At 41.0% G+C, this 23,189-nt stretch overlaps 1 protein-coding gene across 1 annotated transcript in view; it reads right to left on the minus strand.

Moving 5' to 3' along the window:
- The window catches only part of LOC133504866 (dehydrogenase/reductase SDR family member 13-like), a 39,321-nt gene extending 16,199 nt beyond the window's left edge, over nucleotides 1–23,122 (minus strand). The window contains exons 1-3 of the mRNA XM_061827559.1: nucleotides 22,994–23,122; nucleotides 9,035–9,153; nucleotides 5,909–6,032 (exon numbers count right to left, since the gene is read on the minus strand). Coding sequence (XP_061683543.1) covers nucleotides 5,909–6,032; nucleotides 9,035–9,153; nucleotides 22,994–23,120 — 370 coding nt within the window. The 5' untranslated portion in view covers nucleotides 23,121–23,122. The remainder of the gene's footprint in view (nucleotides 1–5,908; nucleotides 6,033–9,034; nucleotides 9,154–22,993) is intronic.
- Nucleotides 23,123–23,189: the final 67 nt, after the last annotated feature.

A 23,189-nucleotide genomic window follows, 5' to 3' on the forward strand; every position in this document is an offset into this window, starting at 1 on the left:
CACCAAGTCTCCTTCTCCCCTTTCCTACCAGAAGACACCCCAAGTACTCTCCTGCCTGCCTTTCTAATTACCTTGGCAGTAGTATTCCAGTCTTATGGGAGCTCGTCCTGTTCATCTACAGTCTGTCTCAAATCTTTCTGAAAGACCACACAACATTCTTCCTTTCTCAACTTCCACCACCTATCACCCCCAATACATTCTTAGTCAGCTCTTCCTTTAAAATAACCCTTACTCCAATTCTATCTACTCTATGGTGAAATAATTTAAACCCTGCACCTAAACTTCTAGCCTTACTCCCTTTCCACTTGCTCTCTTGGATGTACAATGTAGCAACCTTTTTCCTAATTATCATGTCGAATAACTCCTGAGCTTTTCCTGTCTTAGTCCCAACATTCAAAGTCCCTACACACAGCTTTAGGGTCTGTGCATTCCTCTTCCGCTTTCCTCCTCTTGTTTGTCTTCGACCTATATTATCTGAATTTCCACCTACGCCTTGCAGATTAACAGTGCCGGGGGGGGCGGGTGTAGTTAGCCCGGGCCATGACTTATCCATTATGGAAATCGAACTCTCATATATGTTTTACGCCGGATGCCATTCCCGACGCAACCCTCTGCATTTATTCGGGCTTGGGACCGGGTTACAGGTTGCACAATATTGTGCTCCCCATCGGCCTGCAGATAGTCAAGAAAAAGGAATCAAATAAACAAGGTCAGCACATAAGGTACACAATTCACATACTACCTAATCTATGTTAAAGTCAAAATAGAAGCAATCAAATAAAGTTAGCACATACTCTGCTAAACATTTTCTATAGAAATCTATAGAATTTGTACAGAACCACTTGTTCTATAGAACTTTGGCTGTGAATTTCTATAGAAATTCTATAGGACTTGGGTCCTAAAGTTCTATAGTTCATTAGAAATTCTTTAGAAATGTTCTATAGAAAATTTTCAGCAGGGATAAGAAACACAATTCACATAGTACCTAGTCTATGTTAAAGTTAAAAGGGTATGTGGGTAAGAAGGTTCGACTATGAAAATACAAAGGATATGTAGATTTAAAGAATATGGACATGAAAGAGAATGGCGCTCACTCCAGTAGTTGAAGGTTGCGGCCACTTGTACAATTTCCAATAAGTCCTCATGGCCCTCATTGTACAAGTTGTTTAGGTCGTACAAATAATCTAGTTACTCACATTTGATGTTTCTTTAACAGCAACGGTTTGATCACAAACACGTCTCGTTGTTAGCCAGCTAAGCTAAGGCAGTCTGGGCCTAGAAGCAAGTTTAAGTTGACGTTTCCACATGTACTCACGGTTCTCGTTATATATGATACATAGATTTTGCAGGTCGTGTAAGGACTAATGTTTGATGTTTTACTCCTCAGCAAATATTTGATTAAAGACTTGTCTTGTTGTTAGTGAGGTAGTCTAGGCTAGACCGCGCAGCTTCAATGCGAACAATACGCCTCCAATTTGAGTACTAAGATTAGACAGATGATGATTTTAGTCCACTGAAGTCGTCACCAGGGGCATCCCACGTCGGGTGTTCACAAGAATCAGTCCAAATTCAGCAGGATTTGTTTATTGTACGATCGTGCTGGCCGGAGCTTCCTTGTTTTGCTGTCACCAGTTCGGAAACCACAACCCTCACCCTTTGTTGAAAGCAGATTGCAGAAAAATGGCTTGGTGACAATAAGGAAGAGGAAGCTGATAGATTGGCGAAAAAGTCAAACTTTTGTATATGATCAAAAATGGTAGAAGTTATGCTTTTTTGTTGTTATGGAGTGAATGAATCTGTCATGATCCAGCCGCTTCAGCACGAGCTGTGCGGGTGCCCGCGCGGCTGCGCTAATTGGGAGGCGCACACCTGCGACTCATGCGGGCGGATCATCCCCTGTGTATATCTAGGACCCGGTGACGACTGGTCCTCGGCCAGTTCGTTGAGCTTTATGTCCCGTTCCAGCACCCTGGTATTCCTGACTGAACCTGTGTGTACCGACCTCCGTCCGTTCTCTGACCAACCTTGTAAGCCTGACTCCTTGACACTTCTGCCTGCGTTGTTTCCCCGTGCACCGGACTGCCTGCTCGATCCCCGAACTCTGCATACAATAAACGTGTCTCTTCTTGAACTACCTTGCGTCTTCCGAGTTCCTGCATTTGGGTCCTACCTCTCGTTCAGATGGGACGTGACAGAATCAGCCGCGACCTACATGCTAATTATGTGGCAAACATCCGTAAAATCGCTTCAATAACTTTTAATAAAAAAGCGAAATGTGTGACGCTGAACGTCAAGCTGCAATGAGGGATTCACCCCCCTCGAGGACTAGGCTTTTCGGCAAGCAAAGGTTGGTTTGATAATTGAAAACACGTGCAACAAGATGGTACGAACTGTTGAGTTTAGCAATTGTATTGACAGGGTTATGTCCTTGTACAGGGTGTTGGATTCCAAGGATTAATTGTTCATAAAGCTATCTCATATTTGCTCTAGTTTCGCTTTTAATGTATATGCTTACATTGACTCAAGTTTGCTTTGTTTGCTTACGGTTGCTTTGTTTATTGACTCACAGTTGCTTTATTTAAAAATTACATTTATTCATTCAACACAAACATTTTTAACTCTTAATAAAAAAATAAATAAATAAAAAAAATCGCAGAGTTCATGGTTTCTTTCAAATAAATTAAAAAGATAAACTTGAATTATCGGTCTAGCATCAAGCCATCGTCCTTTGGGCATTCGCAAGCGTGAAGCAGAGCCTTGACGTGAATTTAAAAATACTGTAAGATCAGTAATTATAAGTGTACCCCTTTAAAGTACTAATCCAGAGGAAATTTATTTTATTTGTCTATCTTACAAATGTAGCTAAAATTTCATAAAGAAAACATATTGAAAACATTCTCAACACAACAGAAATGAAATAAATTAACTCCAAAGTGGCATGGGGTGGCAGCATCATGCTTTGGGGGTGCTTTCTGCACATGGGGGAGGACGACTGCACTGTATTAAGGAGATGATGACCGCGGCCATCCATTGTGAGATTTTGGGGAACAACCTCTTTCCCTCAGTTAGATCAGTGAATATGGGTCGTAGCTGGGTCTTTCAACATGACAATGATCCGAAGCACACAGCCAGGGAAACCAAGAAGTGGCTCCATAAGAAGCATATCAAGGTTCTGGCGTGGCCTAGCCAGTCTGCAGACCTAAACCCAATAGAATATCTTGAGAGAGACGAAACTCCTTGTTTCTCAGCGAGAGCCCAGAAACCCATCTGATCTAGAGAAGATTTGTGTGGAGAAGTGGGCCAAAATCCCTCCTGTAGTGTGTGCATTCTGATGAACAACTACAGGAAACGTTTGACCTCTGAAATTGCAAATAAAGCCTACTGTACCAAATATTAACGTTGTATTTTTCAGGTGTTCAAATACTTATTTGGAGCTGTATCACACAAACAAATTGTTAAAAAAATATATATATTGTGATTTCAGGATTTTTCCCTTTAGATTACCTTTCTCACAGTGGACATGCATCTACGATGAAAATTTCAGATCCATCCATGATTTCTACTTGCTACTCGCAGAACTTGCAATATAGCAGGGTGTTCAAATACTTCTTTTCTTGACTGTACATAGAAATATGTAATTTGTATTTATATCTGTATTTGAAGGACATAAGGGGCAAGTTATAAATTTAACATTGTCCATTTCTTAATTGTTGTTAAGGTAGCTCTGCATACATTCAAGTATGTCATGTTTTCACTCTTCAGTCAGAAGATAATGAATGAATAAATGATAGACCTTTACGCCACAGTGGCATTATTTCAGCCTTATCATGGCGAGCAAAAGATAGTGATGAAATACAACTTTGATTCTAAAACAAACCAAATAACATTATTTTAACAGATATTTTTTTAACCCAGGTGTAAATGTGGAAATTGCCAGCCAATGCGTCCCCAGAGAGAATGCTGCTGCTGTAAGGAAATTACAGAAACCGCCTGGAAGTTGGATGGAACTGCCCTGGCTTGAATTGTTAACCGTGAAGGCTTTCATATGCCTAAACCCATTTGTATTGGAGACAGCCTGGCATGTCTTTCAATACAATTATGGCAGAAACGCCTTCACAGGAGAAGGACATCAAAGAAATCCCCACGTGGCGTACAGACAGTTGTTGAGGTAGTGTTGGGGGCCTCTCGGCAAGAGCAACAGGGTTGTTATACCATCATGTGCTGTGCAGAGAATCCGAGGTGAATTTCCACCCCCATGCGAGCTGTCATATCAAATGTGCTGTCAAACGTCTCTGAAGAAGGTGAATGGTGATCAGTGCAGTACACAAAACGATCTGGCAACGAGTGGCATGAAAAACAAGGGTTGAATTTACAACATACTCGGGGTGCCGCACCTCCCCCACAAGGGTGTAGCATACGGCCAAGCCGCCGCCCGCCGCAGCGGCTCCTGTCAAACTATGATGTCAAGCATTTTATTTTGTGCGCTCTCTCGCTTTTTCTAACGAGCCCATTACGCCGTTTCTATGTAGTTTGAGCTCTCGTTGTTTTGATGGCGACCTGACGCTATATCACTCACACGACTTAACTCTGTGCTTTAGCTGCAGTGCACGGGGGATACCGGCCGCCCGCGGTGCGAATGTGCATGTGGCCATGCAGAACCACGGCCCTACCCCATTACATGGTGTAAAAATGTTTGTGTCGGCGGGAATTTTTAGGGTCAGTCGGGAAATCAGAACCACAAGCTTTTTGTTTACGCCTCAGCGAAATTGCACAAGGTTTGAAGAAGTTAAACACTTTGACTTAATGAGAAGACATGAAAAACATTCTCGAGACAAATAACATACACTTCAAGCAGACATTTATTTTCCGAGCTACGCTGAGCCGCAACATAAGCGTAAAAGAGCCGCAAGCGCCTCTGGAGTTGCGGATTGCCGACCCTTGAACTCGACGCTTGTATTGATGTAATTTTTGTCTCAAGTATGCAAAGTATAGATCCTGTACTGTTGATTAAACATTATGGTACCCACACAGCGGTACTAGATGTCTCCGAGTGATGAATGTTAACTATACAGTAAGAGAATACAGGAAGTGTTTTATAATTTATATTTAAATTTTATATTTACTAAAAACAAAAACAAAAAAATATATATATATATATATATATATATATATACACACACACATATACACACTCCATATATCCTGCATATACTCTATTCATAAGGTTTTATAATGAAAGATTTAACTAAGCACCTCATTTTGTCTCAAATATGCAAAGTACAAAAGCCGTTTACATATTTGGAAATATTCTGTTACCCACCTAAACCTACATTACCCGCTACTTCAGCGTTCTTCACTTTTCGCGGTGAGTTTTCGTGTCAATTAACCTTGAAAAACGAGGGATTACTATACTGAAATTGCACCCACAATTGAGACTGCGCCTTTTAATACGATGTGCTTTTTGGTTGAAAAAATATGGTATTTGATATTTTGTCTGTGTTGTACTACAGTGTTTTGTTTTGATATTCCGACTCAAAGTAGGGGGCTTACCCTTTGCACGAGTACACTGACACGTGAACCGACTTGCATGATGTAATGAAAGCGAAACAGGACATTTGGTAGGATGATACAATCACTTGTGGATCCAGAATATTATTTTTTAAAGTTACGATGCACAGGGGGGGATATACACAGAAAGACTATAAACATTCACATTTGCTATTTAGGGGATGAGGGGACTATTACTGCTTCCCTTTAGGAGTAGTCACATTTTATTTAATGTTTTTTGCTGCCCGTCACTTCCTCCTCCTCAAAATAAGGTTCTACACAGGCACAATAAAAATATAATTTAGTTTATTTCAGAGACTTCTGTAAAATGTGACATTTGGATCTATTTGAATCATCTTACCTGCATTGTTGATTAGAATGTCCAATCTGGGCTCAGTTTTTAAGAAGGTTTCAGCAAATGTGCGTACAGACTGAAAGCTTGCAAGATCCAACAGCATGAACACAACTTGATTGTTCCCACTTTCCTAGGAGATAAGAATACTACATGAGGCTATGTGTGAAAAGGTGTAAAGGGAGTAAGGTTTGAAGTTTAGGAGCAGGATTTAAATTATTTTACCATGAAGTAGATGGGAAGAGAAATGGATTTGGGTTCATTTTAAAAGGAAGAGCTCTCAAAGAACGTCTTGGAGGTGAAAAGAGTATCAGATAGAGTGAAGAGGCTGAAATCTAGAACTGAGGGTGTTATGTGTATTGTGATTAGCGGCTATGCCCCACAGGCAGGATGTGACCAAAAGTTGAAAAAGAAATTAATGAATGCCATTTATAGTCATTGCACAACTGAACAATGAAATTGGAAAAATAAATGAGAATCCCAGACTGAGAGAGAGTTCTGATTGGTGCAGATTATAATGGACATATTGGTGAAGGAAACGGGGGTGATGAAAAAGTGATAGGTAAGTACAGCATTCATGAAAGCAACTTTGAGGGTCAGATGGTGGTGGACTTTGCAAAAAGGACAGGAAATGGCAGTAGTGAACACTTTTTTCCAGAAGAGACGAACATATCGTGACCTACAAGAGCAGAGGTAGAAGCACCCAGGTGGATTATATTCTGTGCAGACGATGTATTCTGAAGGAGGTTACTGAGTGTAAAGTAGTGGTAGGGAGAGTGTAGCTCGACAACACAGGATGGTGGTGTGTAGGACGACTCTGGTGCTGGGTAGGAAAATTAAGAAGACAAAAGGTGGGGCAGAGAACCAGCTGGAGGAAGCTGAGAAAAGAAGAATGCTGTGCGGCCTTCCAAAAAAGGGTGAGACAGGAGGAGCTACCCGAAGACTGAACTACTACTACCTTCAGATTACACCGTCTGCACAAAATATAATCGACCTGCGTGCTTCCAACTCCGCTCTATGTTCTTGTCTCTTCTGGAAATAAGTGTTCACCACTGCCAATTCCATCCTTTTTGCGAAGTCCACCACCATCTGCTGTACTTACCCATCACTTCTTCATCGCCCCCGTTTCCTTGGCCAACATGTCAATTGAAATCTCCATGAATCAAATCACATCTCTCTCTCTCTCTCTCTCTCTCTCTCTCTCTCTCTCTCTCTCTCTCTCTCTCTCTCTCTCCTCTCTCTCTCTCTCTCTCTCTCTCTCTCTCTCTCTCTCTCTCAAAAAATTTCTCTTTCAACTCGAGGTCTCAGCTCATCTTTTAAAATAATCCCTAATCCATTTCTCTTCCCATCTACTCCATGATAAAATAATTTAAACTTCTCTCCTTACTCCCTTTCCAAATGCTCTCTTGGAGTCACAATATATCAAGCTTTCTGCTAATCATCATGTCAACTACCTCCTGAGCTTTTTCTTGTCATCCTCCCAACATTCAATATCCCTACATACAGCTGCAGGGTTTGTGCATTCCTCTTCTTCTGACGAAGCTGCTTCCCACCTCTTTTTTGATTTTGGCCTAGATGATCTAAATTTCTACCTACGCCGTGCGGGTGTAGGAACCCCAGGCTACGACTTAACCGTTATGGAATCCGTATGATGAACGCTCATATATGTTTGGCACTGTTTTACGCTGGATGCCCTTCCTGATGCAACCCTCTGCTTTTATCCGCGCTTGGGACCGGCCGACATGTAGCACAATAATGTGCTGCCCAACGGGCTGCAGATAATCAAAAAGAAGAAGTAATAAAATCAACAAAGTCAGCACATGAGATGCACAATTAACTTACGACCTAATCTATGTTAAAGTTAAGGTCAAAATGGAGCAATCACAAGGCATTATTTGCCTTGAGGATGCTAATTGGAAAGTACAGAGAAGGTCAGAAGGAGCTACATTGTGTCTTTGTGGATCTAGAGAAAGCCTATGACAGAGTACCAAGAGAGGAACTGTGGTACTGCATGCGTAAGTCTGGTGTGGGATGTTGGAATAGTACAGGACATGTATGAGGGCAGCAGAACAGTGGTGAGGTGTGCAGTAGATGTAACAGAAGAATTTAAGGTGAAGGTGGGATTGCATTAAGGATCAGCTCTGAGCCCCTACCTGTTCGCTGTGGTAATGGATAGGCTGACAGATGAGGTTAGACTGGAATCCCCTTGGACCATGATGTTAGCAGATGATATTGTGATAGGCAGTGAAAGCAGGGAGCAGATGGAGGAACAATTAGAATGATGGAGGCATGCACTGGAAAGGAGAGGAATGAAGATTTGGTCAAGTAAAACGGAATATATGTGCATGAATGAGAGGGGTGGAGGAGGAAGAAGCTCGAGGGAGAAGCCGTAGCGAGAGTGGACGACTTCAAATACTTGGGGACAACAATCCAGAGTGAGTGTGTTAAGGCAGTGAAGAAATAGGTCCAAGCTGGTTGGAACAGCTGGCGGAAGGTGTCTGGTGTCTTATGTGACAGTCGAGTCTTTGCTAGGATGAAGAGCAAAATTTATAAAACAGTGGTGAGGCCTGCCATTATATACGGATGAGAGACGGTGGCATTGAAGTGACAGGAAGCGCAGAACGAGAGTTGGCAGAAATGAAGATGTTGAGGTTCTAGCTCGGAGTGAACAGGTTGGATAGGATTAGAAATGAGCTAATTAGAGGAACAGCCAAAGTTGGAGACCAGACTTGATGACTTGACAGATGGTTTGGACATGTCCAGAGGCGAAAGAGTGAGTGTATTGGTAAAAGGGTGCTGAGGATGTAGCTGCCAGGGAAAAGAGCGAGAGGAAGAGCAAAGAAAAGGTTGATGGATGTTGTGAGGGAAGACATGAGGACAGTGGGTGTTAGAGAGGAAGATGCATGAGATACGCTTTGATGGAAAATGAAAAAGACCCCTAACAGGACAAGCCAAAAGGAAAAGAAGAAGAGTGGAAATCCATCGAGATTTGATGAGTTTTGGCTGACATAGTCAATAAGATTGTAATTTCAAACACATTTTGTTCAGATAGTTAAATTAAAATGCCTCAATACAGTCCATTGCATTTCACAGTAAAAACAATAACTTCAACATAAAAGTGTCGTTGTATCTTACTCTGCGGATGTCAAACACAGCAGCTTCAGCTTTCTTCCTATTACGGCAGGCTAAAATGATCCTGGCTCCTCTCTTCGCCAATTCAAGACCTGTGGCCTTACCAATACCAGTGTTGCCCCCTGAAAGGAAATACCATTTGTTGCACCATAAAATAACACTGAAAAAAGATCTGTCAGTAAATACTTACAATGGTCCACAGGGACATGCACACATGGGCACAAAGTGGTGCTGAAGCACCTGCCCTTTTGAACCAAGTGGTGTTTTTGGAGCACCAATTTCTTTCTTTTCATCGATATTTTTAAAGTTAAAATTATCTCCTGTCATGAATACCAAGTGTTTTGATGGCTATTTATTTGAGTCCTTGTTGGAATTATACATTTGATATGATTAGGTGTAGGGGGAAAAAAAAAGGTTGTGGTTACGATTTCCCAACCGACCCTAAAAATTCTCGCTGACGCTAACATTTTTACACCACGTAATAAATATGTCACGGGCGTGGTTCTCCACGGCCCCCGTGCACATAGGCGAATGTGTGTGCCCTTTTGCTGCAGAAGCACAAAGTCATTGTTTGACTGCAAACGCGGCGGGCGGTGGTGTGGCAGTGTGCCACTTCCTCATGCACGCTGGTGCACCACATTGCATCCTGATTACATTGTGTATTTAAGTCTTGTTTTTCATGCAACTTGTTGCATGTTGTGTATATGCATGTGTGTTAACGAGTGTCAGTTAGTGTAACTGCCTCGTCCCATGTCATTGCGTTACTGAGCCATATCAAGTCAAGTTACGTTTTCATGTTTCGTTTTTTGGACGAAAGCTTTTGCCTTGTAATTTTTGTCCAATTGCCCTGTTGGCCTTCCCATTTACGACCTGTGCCTGGCAGTAAACCTTGCTAAAATCCAAGCTTACGTCTCATCTTCCTGTATCTGGTTGTACTGACCGGCTCATTCGTGACAAAATCAAGTTTATTTATCATCTCTGCCATGTTTCGCAATGCGAAACGACATCATGAATTTTTATCTCATTATGCACGCGAGTGTGTGAACTAACGAGAACTGATGAGAAAATGGCAGCACCATGTGCTGGAGATTGGGTAAAAATATCCATTCATCCATCCATCCATTTTCTGGGCCGCTTATCCTCACGAGGATTGCAGGAGTGCTGGAGCCTATCCCAGCCATCATCGGGCAGGAGGCAGGGTACACCCTGGATTGATTGCCAGCCAATCGCACGACACATGGAGACAGACAACTTTCACTCACAAGTACATCTAGGGCCAATTTAAAGTGTCTAATTAACAAGTAACAAGTAAAAATATTTTAAAAAAAAAAAAAAAAAAAAAAAAAAAAAAGAAAATCAAAAACTACCTACCGAACATTATTCTGAAATGTAGGAAATTGGAACCACAATTTTCTAGGGGTCGATACTTTTGGAATTGTTGTGTTCCCTTCTTATGAAGAATGAGATCTCTCTGATGCTGCGGAAGCTCTTTGCGGACCATGGCTGGTGTTATAACATATGACAAAATAAATGTCCACAAAAGCACAGTCGAGGAGCAAATATGCATTTTGGAGTTAATCAGAGGTGTTTTAAATAGTGACAGTTGTGTGTTGCTCCCCATTTAACATGTTTAAATGTTATTGCTTTTTTCTGAACATCCATCCATTTTCTATCACTTTTCCGGGTCGGGTCGCAGGGGAAGTAGCATCAGGAGGGATACCCAGACTTTCCTTACCCCAGCCACTTCTTCCAGCTCTTCCGGAAGGATCCCGAGGCGTTCCCAGACCAGCTGAGAGACATAGTCTCTCCAGTGTGTCCTGGGTCGTCCCCATGGTCTCTTTCTGGTGGGACATTCCCAGAACACCTCACCAGGGAGGCATCCAGATTAGATTCCCCAGCCACCTCATCTCGCTCCTCTCAATGTGGAGAAGCAGCGGCTCGACACTGAGCTCCTCCCGGATGACTGAGCTTCTCACCCTATCCCTAAGGGAGAGCTCAGACAACCTGCAGGGGGGAACTCATTTCAACTGCTTGTATCCGTGATCTTGCCCATAGTTGAGGATAGAAATTTAGATAGACTAGTAAATTGAGAGCTTCGCCTTTCGTCTTAGCTCCCTCTTTACCACAATGGACCGAAATAAAGTCCGCATCACTGCAGACGCTGCACCGATCCACCTGTGGATCTCCCGCTCCATTCTTCCTTCACTTGTGAACAAGACCCCAAGATACATTACTCCTCCACTTGGGGCAGGAACTCATCCCGGAGCCAGAGAGGGCACGCCACCCTTTTCTGACTGAGGACCATGATCTCAGATTTGGAGATGCTGATTCTCATCCCAGCCGCTTCACACTAGGCTGCGAACCACTCCAGTGAAAGGCGGCGATCACGGCTGGGTGAAGTCAACAGAACCACATCATCTGCAAAGAGCAGAGATGTGATCCTGAGGCCACCAAACCGGACACACTCTACGCATCGGCTGCACCTAGAGATTCTGTCCATAAAAATAATGAACAAAATCAGTGACAAAGGGCAGACTTGTCAGAATCAAACTCTCACCGGAAACAAGTCCGACTTATTGGGGACAATGCGGACCAAACTCTGACACCGGTCGTACAGGGTCCTAACACAGGGTTCATACTCAGTCTGACCAAAAAAATTTAAGGGCTTTTTAGGGCATTCTTAGGGGCTGACACGAAAAATTTAGGGCTGACACTGAAAAAATTTCGGGCCGACACGAAATATTTTGGGGCCATCGTGGGGAATCAAGAGTAACCCAATGGTGCCATCAACCGTTCTTGGTTCATCAAATGTTCCAGTACCTCAGTACCTGTGACAGTTATCACCTGTCGCCCCTTGTGGTAGTTCTCATTGATATGACCATTGTTAACGTCTTCACATAACAGTATACAGAAAAACAGATTCTAACTACAATTGCAACTATATACACAAATGTCTTCTTCTGATGTCTGTTTCAGCACCCCTACTCTAGCTCCTTGAGCCTACCTATTTGTTGCTGCAGAGGTGCCAAAGTGGCTCTCTTGTCCTTTGCTCTGCCTCTGAGTGCATTGGCCTCGGTGATAAACCCCAGATTCCTCTTTTCTTCTGCCTCCTCACACAGCCTGTCAGCCTTCTCAATATGTATGTCAGTCTCTATTCTGGCTTTTTTGGCTTTGAGGCAGTAGAGATGAAAAGTGGGCAGCGATGCTAAATGTAGCCAGGTACGAAGTCTTCCTTTCCCCACAGTGGTAGTTTTTAGCAATGTCACTGTCTGGGAACATGACTGCAAACACTTTGGAATTATTTTCACAAGATTTGTAACTGTAATGGCTCCAGATCACAATTAAAGTCCACACGATCTCTGCCTTTAACGAGTCAGTGTTCGTGTATTGAACTACGTTCTTAAAGCCTGACTTCTGGCTGGTTGAAGTCGATGGCTGGACAAATGTAGGTGCGCATTAGGGATCGCAACCGGTTACAAATAACCGGTTATAACCGGTTTTCGTTTTTTTTTTTTTAAAACCGAAACCGTAGTCGGACTTTCGAAATCGGTTAAAATTTCCAATCATTTCTTCCGGTTCCGGTACTCCACATTGCGCTATTTTTTCAACATAATTTCCACTTTTTTCAAGTTTCGTTGTTAGAGTAAAGTTGGACTCAAAAGAACATTCAGTTAAATCAAAGAAACATCAAACATGGATTGAGAAAACGCTCGGTATACTTTCATGCCCTTTCTTAAAGTCCGAAAGAAGAATGTCAACATTAAAACATTTTTGCAAAAAAAATAAAAATTTAACTTACACGAGTGCGTTGTTGAAAGCCACATTTAACAAGCTTGTTTTTACCGCGGAGTAAATTAACGATTGATGGTGTAGCGCCGGAGAAAAGGAGTCGGAGACGGCGTGTCGGACACAGGAACAAAACTTGTTTTATTGGCAGACATCAAAACACTACTCGCATAACGGGGGGAACTCTGTGAACTCGTCACTCTGGAAGAGCAACAACAAAAACAGTCCGTGCGGAACCACGCACCCCAACTCGAGGTCCCGTGAATTATGTAAACACCACTATGGTACCGGTTTTAAAACCGGTTAATCGTTTTTTTGCTACAGCTGTTCGGTTAAAACCGGTTATGAAAGTAAGCGTTTTTTTGCGATCCCTAGTGCGCATGCACTGCTAGTACCACTACCTGAAGTTGATGCTTCACTATCTTGATATTTTAGAAACAGATTCATACCAACCGAAGATGAGAGTCTTCGCCAAATCAGCGTGTCTCCTGTTTTTCCGGTGCGACTCCAGCGCTTTGACGCCCATCTTTTCAAGCTGGTAACTCTGCTTGCACAGATGGCAGTAAAACATGTGCCGATCTTTTGGATCTCGACGAACCCAGCTCCCAAACTCCTTACTTTCAACCCAAACTTCTTGAAAAATGCACTTCCCCGTGATACAAGTTGGATCGATGAAAGAACTACCCTACGTCGTAACGAAGACGAAGTGAAATGCCTACTCACATAAACAAACAATGGAATATCGACAAGATGGCGACTAGTTGTCAACACGGTGACTTCCATTGACAATTTCCGGCTGATTTGGACGCCAGACGGATCGCTATTTTTTTTAAAATAAAAGATTAATTTGTTTTTTAGGGAGAATTTTGGCGGTAGAGGTCCTTGATTTTTTTTTTTATTTAAGGCCTTTTTAGGGGCTTGACTCGTTTTCGCGGATTTTAAGGACTTTTAGGAGCCCCTAAATTCACCTTTGTAAATTTAGGGGTTGGGCACCACCCGTCTGCCAATCCATTTCTGAACAAAAATACAAGACAAAAATGCAAGATATTTTGCTTTGTACAATTGTATGGGTTATGAGTTAAAAAAAAAAATCTTAAAATTTTTTATCTTGGTCTTGTTTTTTTTTTTTTTTTTTTTATAAAAGCCTGCCATTAGAACAAGGGTATGAAAAATGATTAGCTAAATGATTGGCTAAGATTTTGGTCTTCCTCTCGTTCGTTTGCCCGGCAGTTCCGTCAGCATCCTTATACCAATATAATCACTCTCTCGCCTCAGAACAAGTCCAAAAATCAAAGTCTGCTCTCTCTAATCTTGTCTCCTAAACATCCAACTTTAGCTGTCCCTCTAATGAGCTCATTTCTAACCCTATCAAAACTCTGCCCTTCATCCAAGCGGATACCCTTCTGTCACATAGAACACCAGACACCTTCCGCCAATTATTCCAACCTGCTTGGACCAGTTTCTTCATTTCCTTACCACACTCACCATTGCTCTGTATTGTTGACCCCAAGTATTTAAAGTTCTTAATCTTACTACCCGCTACCAGAGTCATCCTACACACCACCATCCTATGCTGTCAAGCCACACTCTGCACCACCACCTTACACTTGGTAACCTCCTTCAGATTATATCGTGTGCACAAAATATAATCCACCTGCGTGTCTCTACCTCTGCTCTTGTAGGTCACTCTATGTTGCTGTCTCTCCTGAATCATCCAGTGCTCTGTTTTTTAGAAGAGGCTTAACACCAGCTACTTTAAGAGCTTTGGGAAACTCGCGAGACTGAAGTGAGCAATTGATTATTTGCTGCAAATCAGGTAGCACTGACTTTACAATAGTTTTGAAAAAGTCAGATGGCATTGAGTCATTAATGTTTCAATCGATTGAATTTCAACATCCTTAGAGATGACCAGGTCTAAGATGTGACCTTGAGTGTGAGCTGGACTCTTAATATGTTGAGAGAGGTCAAATGTGTCTTGTATTGCAGAAAGTTCTTTGGATGTTTTTTCCTTGTTATTGTCAACATGAATTTTAAAGTCCCCTGTTATGACAAAATAGTTGTACTCAGTACAAATAACTGACAGCAGTTCTGAAAAATCCTAAAATTTTCCATTGTATATTGGAGGTCTATAAATGATAACCTTTGGGTCACCTATAACTAAAAATCACAGATATTCAAAAGAGGTAAAATCACCCAGTATATTTTCTTTACATTGAAATAATGATTTAAAAACAACAGCAATACCACAACCTTTTTTCCGTTTGACACTTCATAAAATTTAAATCTGATGGTGTTGCCTCATTTAAAATGGTATTACAGCTACTTTCTGTTAACCACGTTTCATTTAATAACAAAAAGTACAGACCATAGGAAGAAATTATGTCATTGATCAACACTGATTTGTTACCCAATGACCCGATACTAAAAAGAGCTAGTCTCGCAGAGATGGCTGGAGAGAATTGTTCGACAGACTCACATTTTATCCTCACTAAATTGGAAGTTCTACGTTTTTGGTGCCATATCTTTTTGACCAACTTTCTGTCCCTTGTAATTACAGAAATGAAAAATGCCTGATCTCCATAGGAGTCTAAATTATTCTGGAAAGGACCCGGTAAATATCAGACAGATTTACAGATAGTCTTCAGTTAGAGGCCCCACAGCTCAGTGGTGAGAGCATTGGTTTGGTAAACCAGGGGTCATGAGTCCATATTACACTGGGGTCTCTACTCCCCAAGAGGGGTTGCGTCAGGAAGGGCATCTGGCGTAAAAACTGTGCCAAACAAATGTAAGCGTTCATATGAGATGACACGCTGTGGTGACCTCTAACGGGACAAGCCGAAAGAAACTTACTTTATTTACAGATAGTCTTCATGGGTGGAGGAGAAGCCTTTCGCTTCTTAGTGGATGGTGGTTTCAGGCGAGGGGGGGTGGGAGGAAGATCTTGGCGTGGTATGGGCTGGACTGCATCGTTGACAATAATCTTAATCCTATCCATCCGACCCAAAATTGCATTCAGGCTGGGAGAGGGGGAGCCAACATCTACTGCGGATTCTATGGTTGTTGCAGTCATAGAGGGGAGATTCTGAGGTGTGGATGGCTCCAATGGGGCAGGAAGAGGTGTGAGAGATTTAAAGTGCAGGCACATTCCATTTGTCAGTGGATCATCAGATTGTTTGGATGACGCAAATTAATCGGTCTGCACCGTCTCACCTTATCTCTTGTACCTCCGATTGTTTGGGAACAACTGGATCTTTTTGTCCTTGGTTTTTGTAAACATTTTCTTTACAGGGCGGTGAATGACGCACATCGTAGAAAATGTTGGCAGCGAATGACTTAACCCCTGGTCTATTTAGACAGAAACCATCTGCTTTGTAAAGATTTTTACGCTCCCAAAAAAGGCAGAAATTGTCAATGAAACTTACCGATAGTGCAGTGCACTCAATTGAATAGGCAGAGCCTCAAGAAAAGTTCATCTCCAGACTGTACAAGTGGGAGCGGTTCACTTATAAAAACCTCAGCATTCATTCCTTGCACTTTTGTTCGGAGATCAATGAAATCTCGCTTCAGTACCTCTGATTGCTGCTTGAAAACATCCCGGGCCTCTGTGTATATAATGACAGATTTTAGAGTTCTAATGTGCTGTGATGTTCAGTGCTGATCAGTGATCAGTGATCTCCAGGATTTTTTGAGATATATCAGACACCGTGTCATTAGTAAAACACAGTACTTTGGTAGTGTTCTCACTGCAAAGAGTTGTTATATTTCCCCGACTGTCCAGTTAGATCCACATAAATTTCAAGACGGCAGATTTTTGATTCCAGAATTGACACCCTCTGCAGTAGTCCATGATAGTCCTGAGTAGAGAAGGGAGGCATCTTGACAGCTAGTCTTGTTGCTAACACCAGGCTTTTGCTAATTAGCAGGGCACGCTCACGTAAGGATGAAACAACTGATTATCCACAAAAAAGACAAATACAGTCCCACAGATTTAAAAGCATCGAGGACTCGCTGCTTCTAAAAAATATATTTTAGAAGGAAAACGAGCTTATCAGCAAGAAAAAAAAACTGTCAACAGAGGCAAAGCAAGCAGAGCAAGAGTAAAGAAAAAAAAAAAAAAAAAGAGTCTGTACTGCATGAGAAGCAAGAGATAAATGCTGTCACACCACTGGCAGGGAGGAAAAAGGAGCTCTTCCCCCCACCGGCCACCGGTGTCTGGGCACCCCTTATGTAGTTACTTCCCCCGGCATGGGTCCTCCTGAGTACGCTATATACACAAGTCATTGGAATATTTGATCGGGTTCCTCGTCCTCCTTGTCAGTCTGTCGGGGAGTCTGTTGTCAGTTAGGAGTGATCCGCATATCGTCTAATATGGCTCAAAACGATAATGTAATATGGCCACGGTCCATTCACTGACTTCTGAGACGTTCTCTTCTTCAAAAAAGAGCTTCAGTCTCAGAAGGGGCGTTAGAAAAATCTGAAAACCTTGCTTTGTTCATCTGCCACAGTAGGTGGGGACTGTCCCAGCGTGACATCTGCAAATGACATTGCAGGCAATATGGCTGCCACTGGGATGTCGAGTGAGACTCCCGTAACTTTGCGCATGAATGACCCGCTGTCTGCTCATTTTTTTTTTTTCATACAGACATTGACGTGAATAATATTATATGTAGTTTTCATAACAATATAAATTTCAAACGTATATGTGGATGTAGCCCTTTACAGTGCCACTGACATAAAAATCAAAGCTTAAAGGGACATTGTCATGAAATGCATGATTTTTAAGTGTGTTATTAATGAAAAAAAGGAAGCCGGAATGGACCCATCCGTTTTTTCACCACACATGATTTTGACGTATATGGCTTTTTGTCGCTCCCGCCATGAAAATCCTTTCGAGGGATTTGTTTTCAAGAAGCAGGAAGTGACGTTAGTAGCAGACGCCCACTCAAGTGGTCACGTATGTTTCTACCAATTTTACCTGCTGGAAGGTAGCTCTTTGCTCCTTCACGTTAGCCAAAATGCTAGCTCCTTGTATTGCTGGATATTGTTCGAACGGATGGATTCATTCTTCATACTTTTCAAAAAGACCCAGTTCGTCGTGAAAAATGGATTGCACGGGTGCAAAGGAAGAGAGCTTTGTGGGGTCCAAATGACAGGTAGGTGTGTGTACAAATATATATATATATATATATATAGTTGGGGGAACGTAACGAAAACGAATGTAACAAAAGATCAGCGCACGTAAGTTAGAGGTGCTAAATGTGTCAATATACCTGTCGGCTCTGAGCACAGCTTCGGCGGCCCCTCGCCCACCGTGGGCGAGGCACGGCTTTGGCTGGTCTGGCTCATACATACTGTTTGGGAGTCTGTTGTTAGTTAGAAATGATCTGCATAGCATCTAAATATGTAATCTAAATAATGCTCAAAACAATAGGGTAATATTGCCCCGGTCACTTCACCCGATTGCGAGATGTTCTCTTCTTTGAAAAAAAGCTTCTGTGTCCCATAGTAGGTGGCACACCGTGTTTTCAATGGCGAATGTCCCAGTGTGACGTAATGAAAACACGATGCAGGCAATATGGCTACCACTTGGATGTCGAATGAGACATCTGCAACTTTGCGCATGGATGATGCGCTGTGCTCATATTTATTTTTTTGTATGGACATTGAAGTGAATAATGTTACATGTATTTTTCATTACAATATCTGTTTTAGAATATTTATAGGCATGACACTTAACCTTTAAAATAGGTACTGTTATCAAAACTACAAAGAATATTATATAAGTAAAGAAAAATAATATAAGTTGCAATACAATGTGCATCACAGACAAGACGAGGGACCAGATGAAATGTTCTAAATGACTGGCCCATTATTGTTCGATTTCCTAACCCTTTTAGAAATCTTGTGTATAGAGTGTATTCAGGAGGATCCATGCCAGGCGAAGTAAATATCATGGATGTTATCGAAATTAATGTAGGTCTGTGTTATGTGTGTCTATATTGTTATTTTAGTTATTCATTCTTTTTATTTTCCTTTCTTATATACTTTATTACTTACGTCAGTCACTCACATTTCACGAGTGCTCGCAGATATGCACAGTCGAGCACGAAAAATCACGCGGGTAAAATTTGTTACCAGTAGAAAAAAATAGATATTGAAAGACGTCGCTTATTTTGTCTAGTCTTGACATTAATTTCCAAGTTTATTCCATAAACGTTACTTGAATAGCGATGAAAGTAGACTTTCGAGAAAAGTCCTGAAAATAACAATGTGAGCACTAGGGAGATCCGGGGGCATGCCGCCCTGGGAAATTTTTGAAAAAATGGATGGCTGTGGTGCATTCTGGCAATATCTGTGAACAAAATTCAAACAAAAATTGAAAGTAAAATTTCTAAGTACCGACCAAAAAAAATAATTGGGCAGAAGTTCCCCAAGGGCCAAGCCCAGAGTTTTTTTGTCCCCATTCCCCCATCACTGGATACCACAAAATCACATTTATCATTAAAACATGCCATCTTATCTCAAGACAAATGAATTAAGTGAACTATTCAGTAAAAAGACATCTAAAATTGTCCTTTTTCCCCACATTATACACATTATAGTATAAATATAGAATATACACAAAAATATATCCTAGAATTTCTACACCGTACAGCAAAACATTAAAGAAGTTGATAGCTGTAGTAATTACTATTAACGTTTAAGTCTCAAACTTCTTACGTCCCGTTGGCTTTAATATATATATATATATATATATTATATATATATATTATATATATATATATAAACGCAATCAATCACATTTGAAAACTGTTCGAGTGTGGTCAGTCATGCTCGCAGATAAAGTTGCGGGTGTGATTAGGGATGGCCTTAAAATAACTTACTGGATTAATATAACATATAATATAATAATATAACTCTAAATTAAAAATAAAAAAAAACAAATACATAACTAAAATGGAAAACTAAAATTTAAAACTCAGAAAAGATCATTTCCAATTTCAACTGATACTAGAAGAGCGTGATATAAAACAGTATTTAAAATTCTTCATCAATAAAAATTCTTGATCTGACAAACTATCTGAAGAAAAGTTAAATGCACTGGCCTGTCAAGAAATAAACATGAACGGTCTATACTCGCAATGTTTTGAAAATGCTGAAAGTTTAGTTCAACATAATCGGCGTTCGTGGCAGCAAGCTAGCGATACATTGGAACAAACATTCCTATCGGCAATCCTGACGTGTTGTTGTTGGCACCCGTCGCGGGACTGCCGTAAATAGGAGGCCGGCTAGAACGCACCTTTATGTGCATGCACTCGACGTATTGGCCACACCTGAATCAAGCGACAATGTGGATGATAGTCTAACGTGTCTTTTTTTTTTTTAACTAAACTTTCAGCATCTTCATTACATTGCAGGTATAGACCGTTCATGTTTATTCCTTGACAGGCCAGTGTATTTAACTTTTCTTCAGGTAAAGTTTGTCAGATCAAGAATTTTTGTTGATGAAACATTTTAAATACCGTTTTATATCATGTTCCACTAATATCAGTTGCAATTGGAAATGATCATGATAATAATGCTCAAAGTAAAAAAAAAAAAAGTAGTGTTGTTTTAATGAATGTCCAGGTTTATGAATAATAGCAGAAAAAGTGTCGAAACTTGATGAGATTTTCTCTTTTTTGAGTAGAAAAGGTCTGCTCTGAAGCCAAAGTAGAAACTACAGGATGAGATGGTGTATGATGTTAAAATTCCACCTTGGCACAGCCTGATCGAGAATAAAAGCACAGACAATACAGCGCACAAAAAGCTAATTCTGTATTTTAAATACAGGATGCAACGTAACATTGACCTTAAAACTGTTTGGGTGCATCATTCAGCTTGCTAAAGATATTCTAGATATAACACAGGTGTTTCAGTATCTAACTATAATAAATATGAGATTGTGATGTACTTTGACTTGATCTAAGTTCTAACATTAGACTAGTCTGTCCATATATCTAAATGAGAATGCTCATTTTCTCCCATGGTACCGCGTTATCTTGAAGTTGAAAACTTTTCCCCTCTCCATGCTTTAGGAAGAAATAGATCATCTACAGCTAGCTTTCATCAATGGAGTGACAATAGATACCGCAGTAAATTAGACTAGATAACAATACATCACGATGAAATAAAATGATTTGATTATGTGAATATTTAGTTTTGAAATTGAATGTCTATTGACCTCTTCAAAAATGTTTGTCTCAGTGCAATGTTAATAAATGATGATGATGGTATGAAGTAACAACTACATACTCGGGTATAACAACTTATTATTTTAAGGTCTTGAGATTCCATCCCTAATCACACCTGCAACTTTATCTGGGGGCATGACTGATCACACCCATACATTTTTCAAATGTGAGTGACTGTAAGTGTATGTCCACTGCGAGAGAGATAATCTAAAAAGAAAAATCCAGAAATCACAATGTATGATTTTTTTTTAACGATTTATTTGTGTGATACAGCTGAAAATAAGTAAGTATCCAAAATCTCACAATACATGGTAGGGATCGCAAACGTTTACAATTAATCGGTTATAACCGGTTTTTGATTGTTTAAAACCGTAATCGGACTTTCGAAATCGGTTAAAATTTCCAATAATTTCTTCCGGTTCTGGTATTCCACATTGCGCTATTTTTGGAGCCTATCCCAGCTGTCAACGAGCAGGAGGCGGGGCACACCCTGAACTGGTTGCCAGCCAATCGCAGGGCACATGGAGACAAACAGCCGCACGCGTAATCACACCAAGGGGTAATTTAGAGTGTCCAATTAATGTTGCATGTTTTTGAGATGTGGGAGGAAATCGGAGTGCCCGGAGAAAACCCACGCAGGCACGGGTAGAACACGCAAACTCCACACAGGCGGGGCCAGGATCAAACACGGGTCTAGGACTGTGAGACCAATGCTTTATCAGCTGATCCACTGTGCCGCCTGTGTAAAACCAGCCATCATCTATTGAAATATTGGAATTTGCATTGAAAAAATTTGAGTGGGTCCATCACTATGTGGGATTTATTCCTGACTGAGAAGAGATCCAGCAACAAAATATTTGTATGCGTCCTGACTTTTATACGCTTTCAAACTCTTCCATGTAAATCTCAACGATTTATTCACCACATAAATGTATATATCCAGTTGTTCAAGAAATTGAAGCAAATTAACAGTCAATTTTTTTATTGGCATTCAGCATTAAATATGGATCCTCTATGCCAAGTGCCTCAAATTTTTACACGTACCTTCGTTTATTACATCACCTTCTTAATGTTTAACGGTATCTGACAAAACTCTGGGTGTTGTGCAATAAGATATTTTCATTTCGTCTCAACACAATTAACTTTCAACAATGCTTTGTTTGACCAGCAATATGGCGATGTAAAGAAAAATCACTCTAGGTGCACGATCTCTATAGCACCTTTGGAAATATATTTGGTGAGAAAAATTGTGACTCAAATACTTTTAGTACAGTCGTTGTAACACCCATATTCACTCTACAATCAATATAATTTATAGGATCCCACTCTGTTTCACACTGCAATGCAGGGTTTGATGTAGCCCAAAAATGCACAAGTGAATGTCCTCAATTAAAAAAATCCTGAAAAACTAATATAGGTAAGTTTCTTTCGGCTTGTCCCTTTCGGGGTCGCCACAGCGTGTCATCTCAGATGACCGCACATATGTTTGGCACAATTTTTACGCCGGATGCCCTTCCTGACGCAACCCTTCTCAGGGAGTGGAGGCCCCAGTGGGATACGAACCCACAACCCCTGGTTTATCAAACCAGTGCTCTAACCACTGAGCTACAGGCTAATATATTTAGTAATAATTTAAATTAGTGCATATTTTAAAAGCAGCTACACTGTTACAATCTATAGGCTTTTGTATTAGGACCTGTTTGGATTATGAAAAGAAATATACTGTATATTGTCACGCTTTTTAACGTTTGGTTCAGCAATAACTTTTGAATTATTTGGAAATACCCAGCAGCTACAAATGTAACATTTCAGTAGCTGGTAAAAAGAAGTAGTTATGTCAAATAACTGTATTCAATCACACGTCCATTCTCTGTACCACTTAAATGCACAACTAACCTTCCTGTCAAGAGTTTTGCACCCGGCACGGAGACGAAAACATTACCTGTAACAATGGCTGTCTTTCCATTCAGCATTTTTGGACTCAAGCACCTCGCCCCCCTGAAGATCCAATAATACACGAACACATAGGAGGCGACCACGACCACAACGAAACCAAGAAAGATCGCCATTACTGTTATAGAATCCGCTTGTTCAGTGTGACGTTGTGAATCTACTTCCGGACCGATACAAACCAGTTT

Source organism: Syngnathoides biaculeatus, chromosome 8 (genome assembly GCF_019802595.1).
Source record: "Syngnathoides biaculeatus isolate LvHL_M chromosome 8, ASM1980259v1, whole genome shotgun sequence".
Classification (NCBI taxonomy): Eukaryota; Metazoa; Chordata; class Actinopteri; order Syngnathiformes; family Syngnathidae; genus Syngnathoides; species Syngnathoides biaculeatus.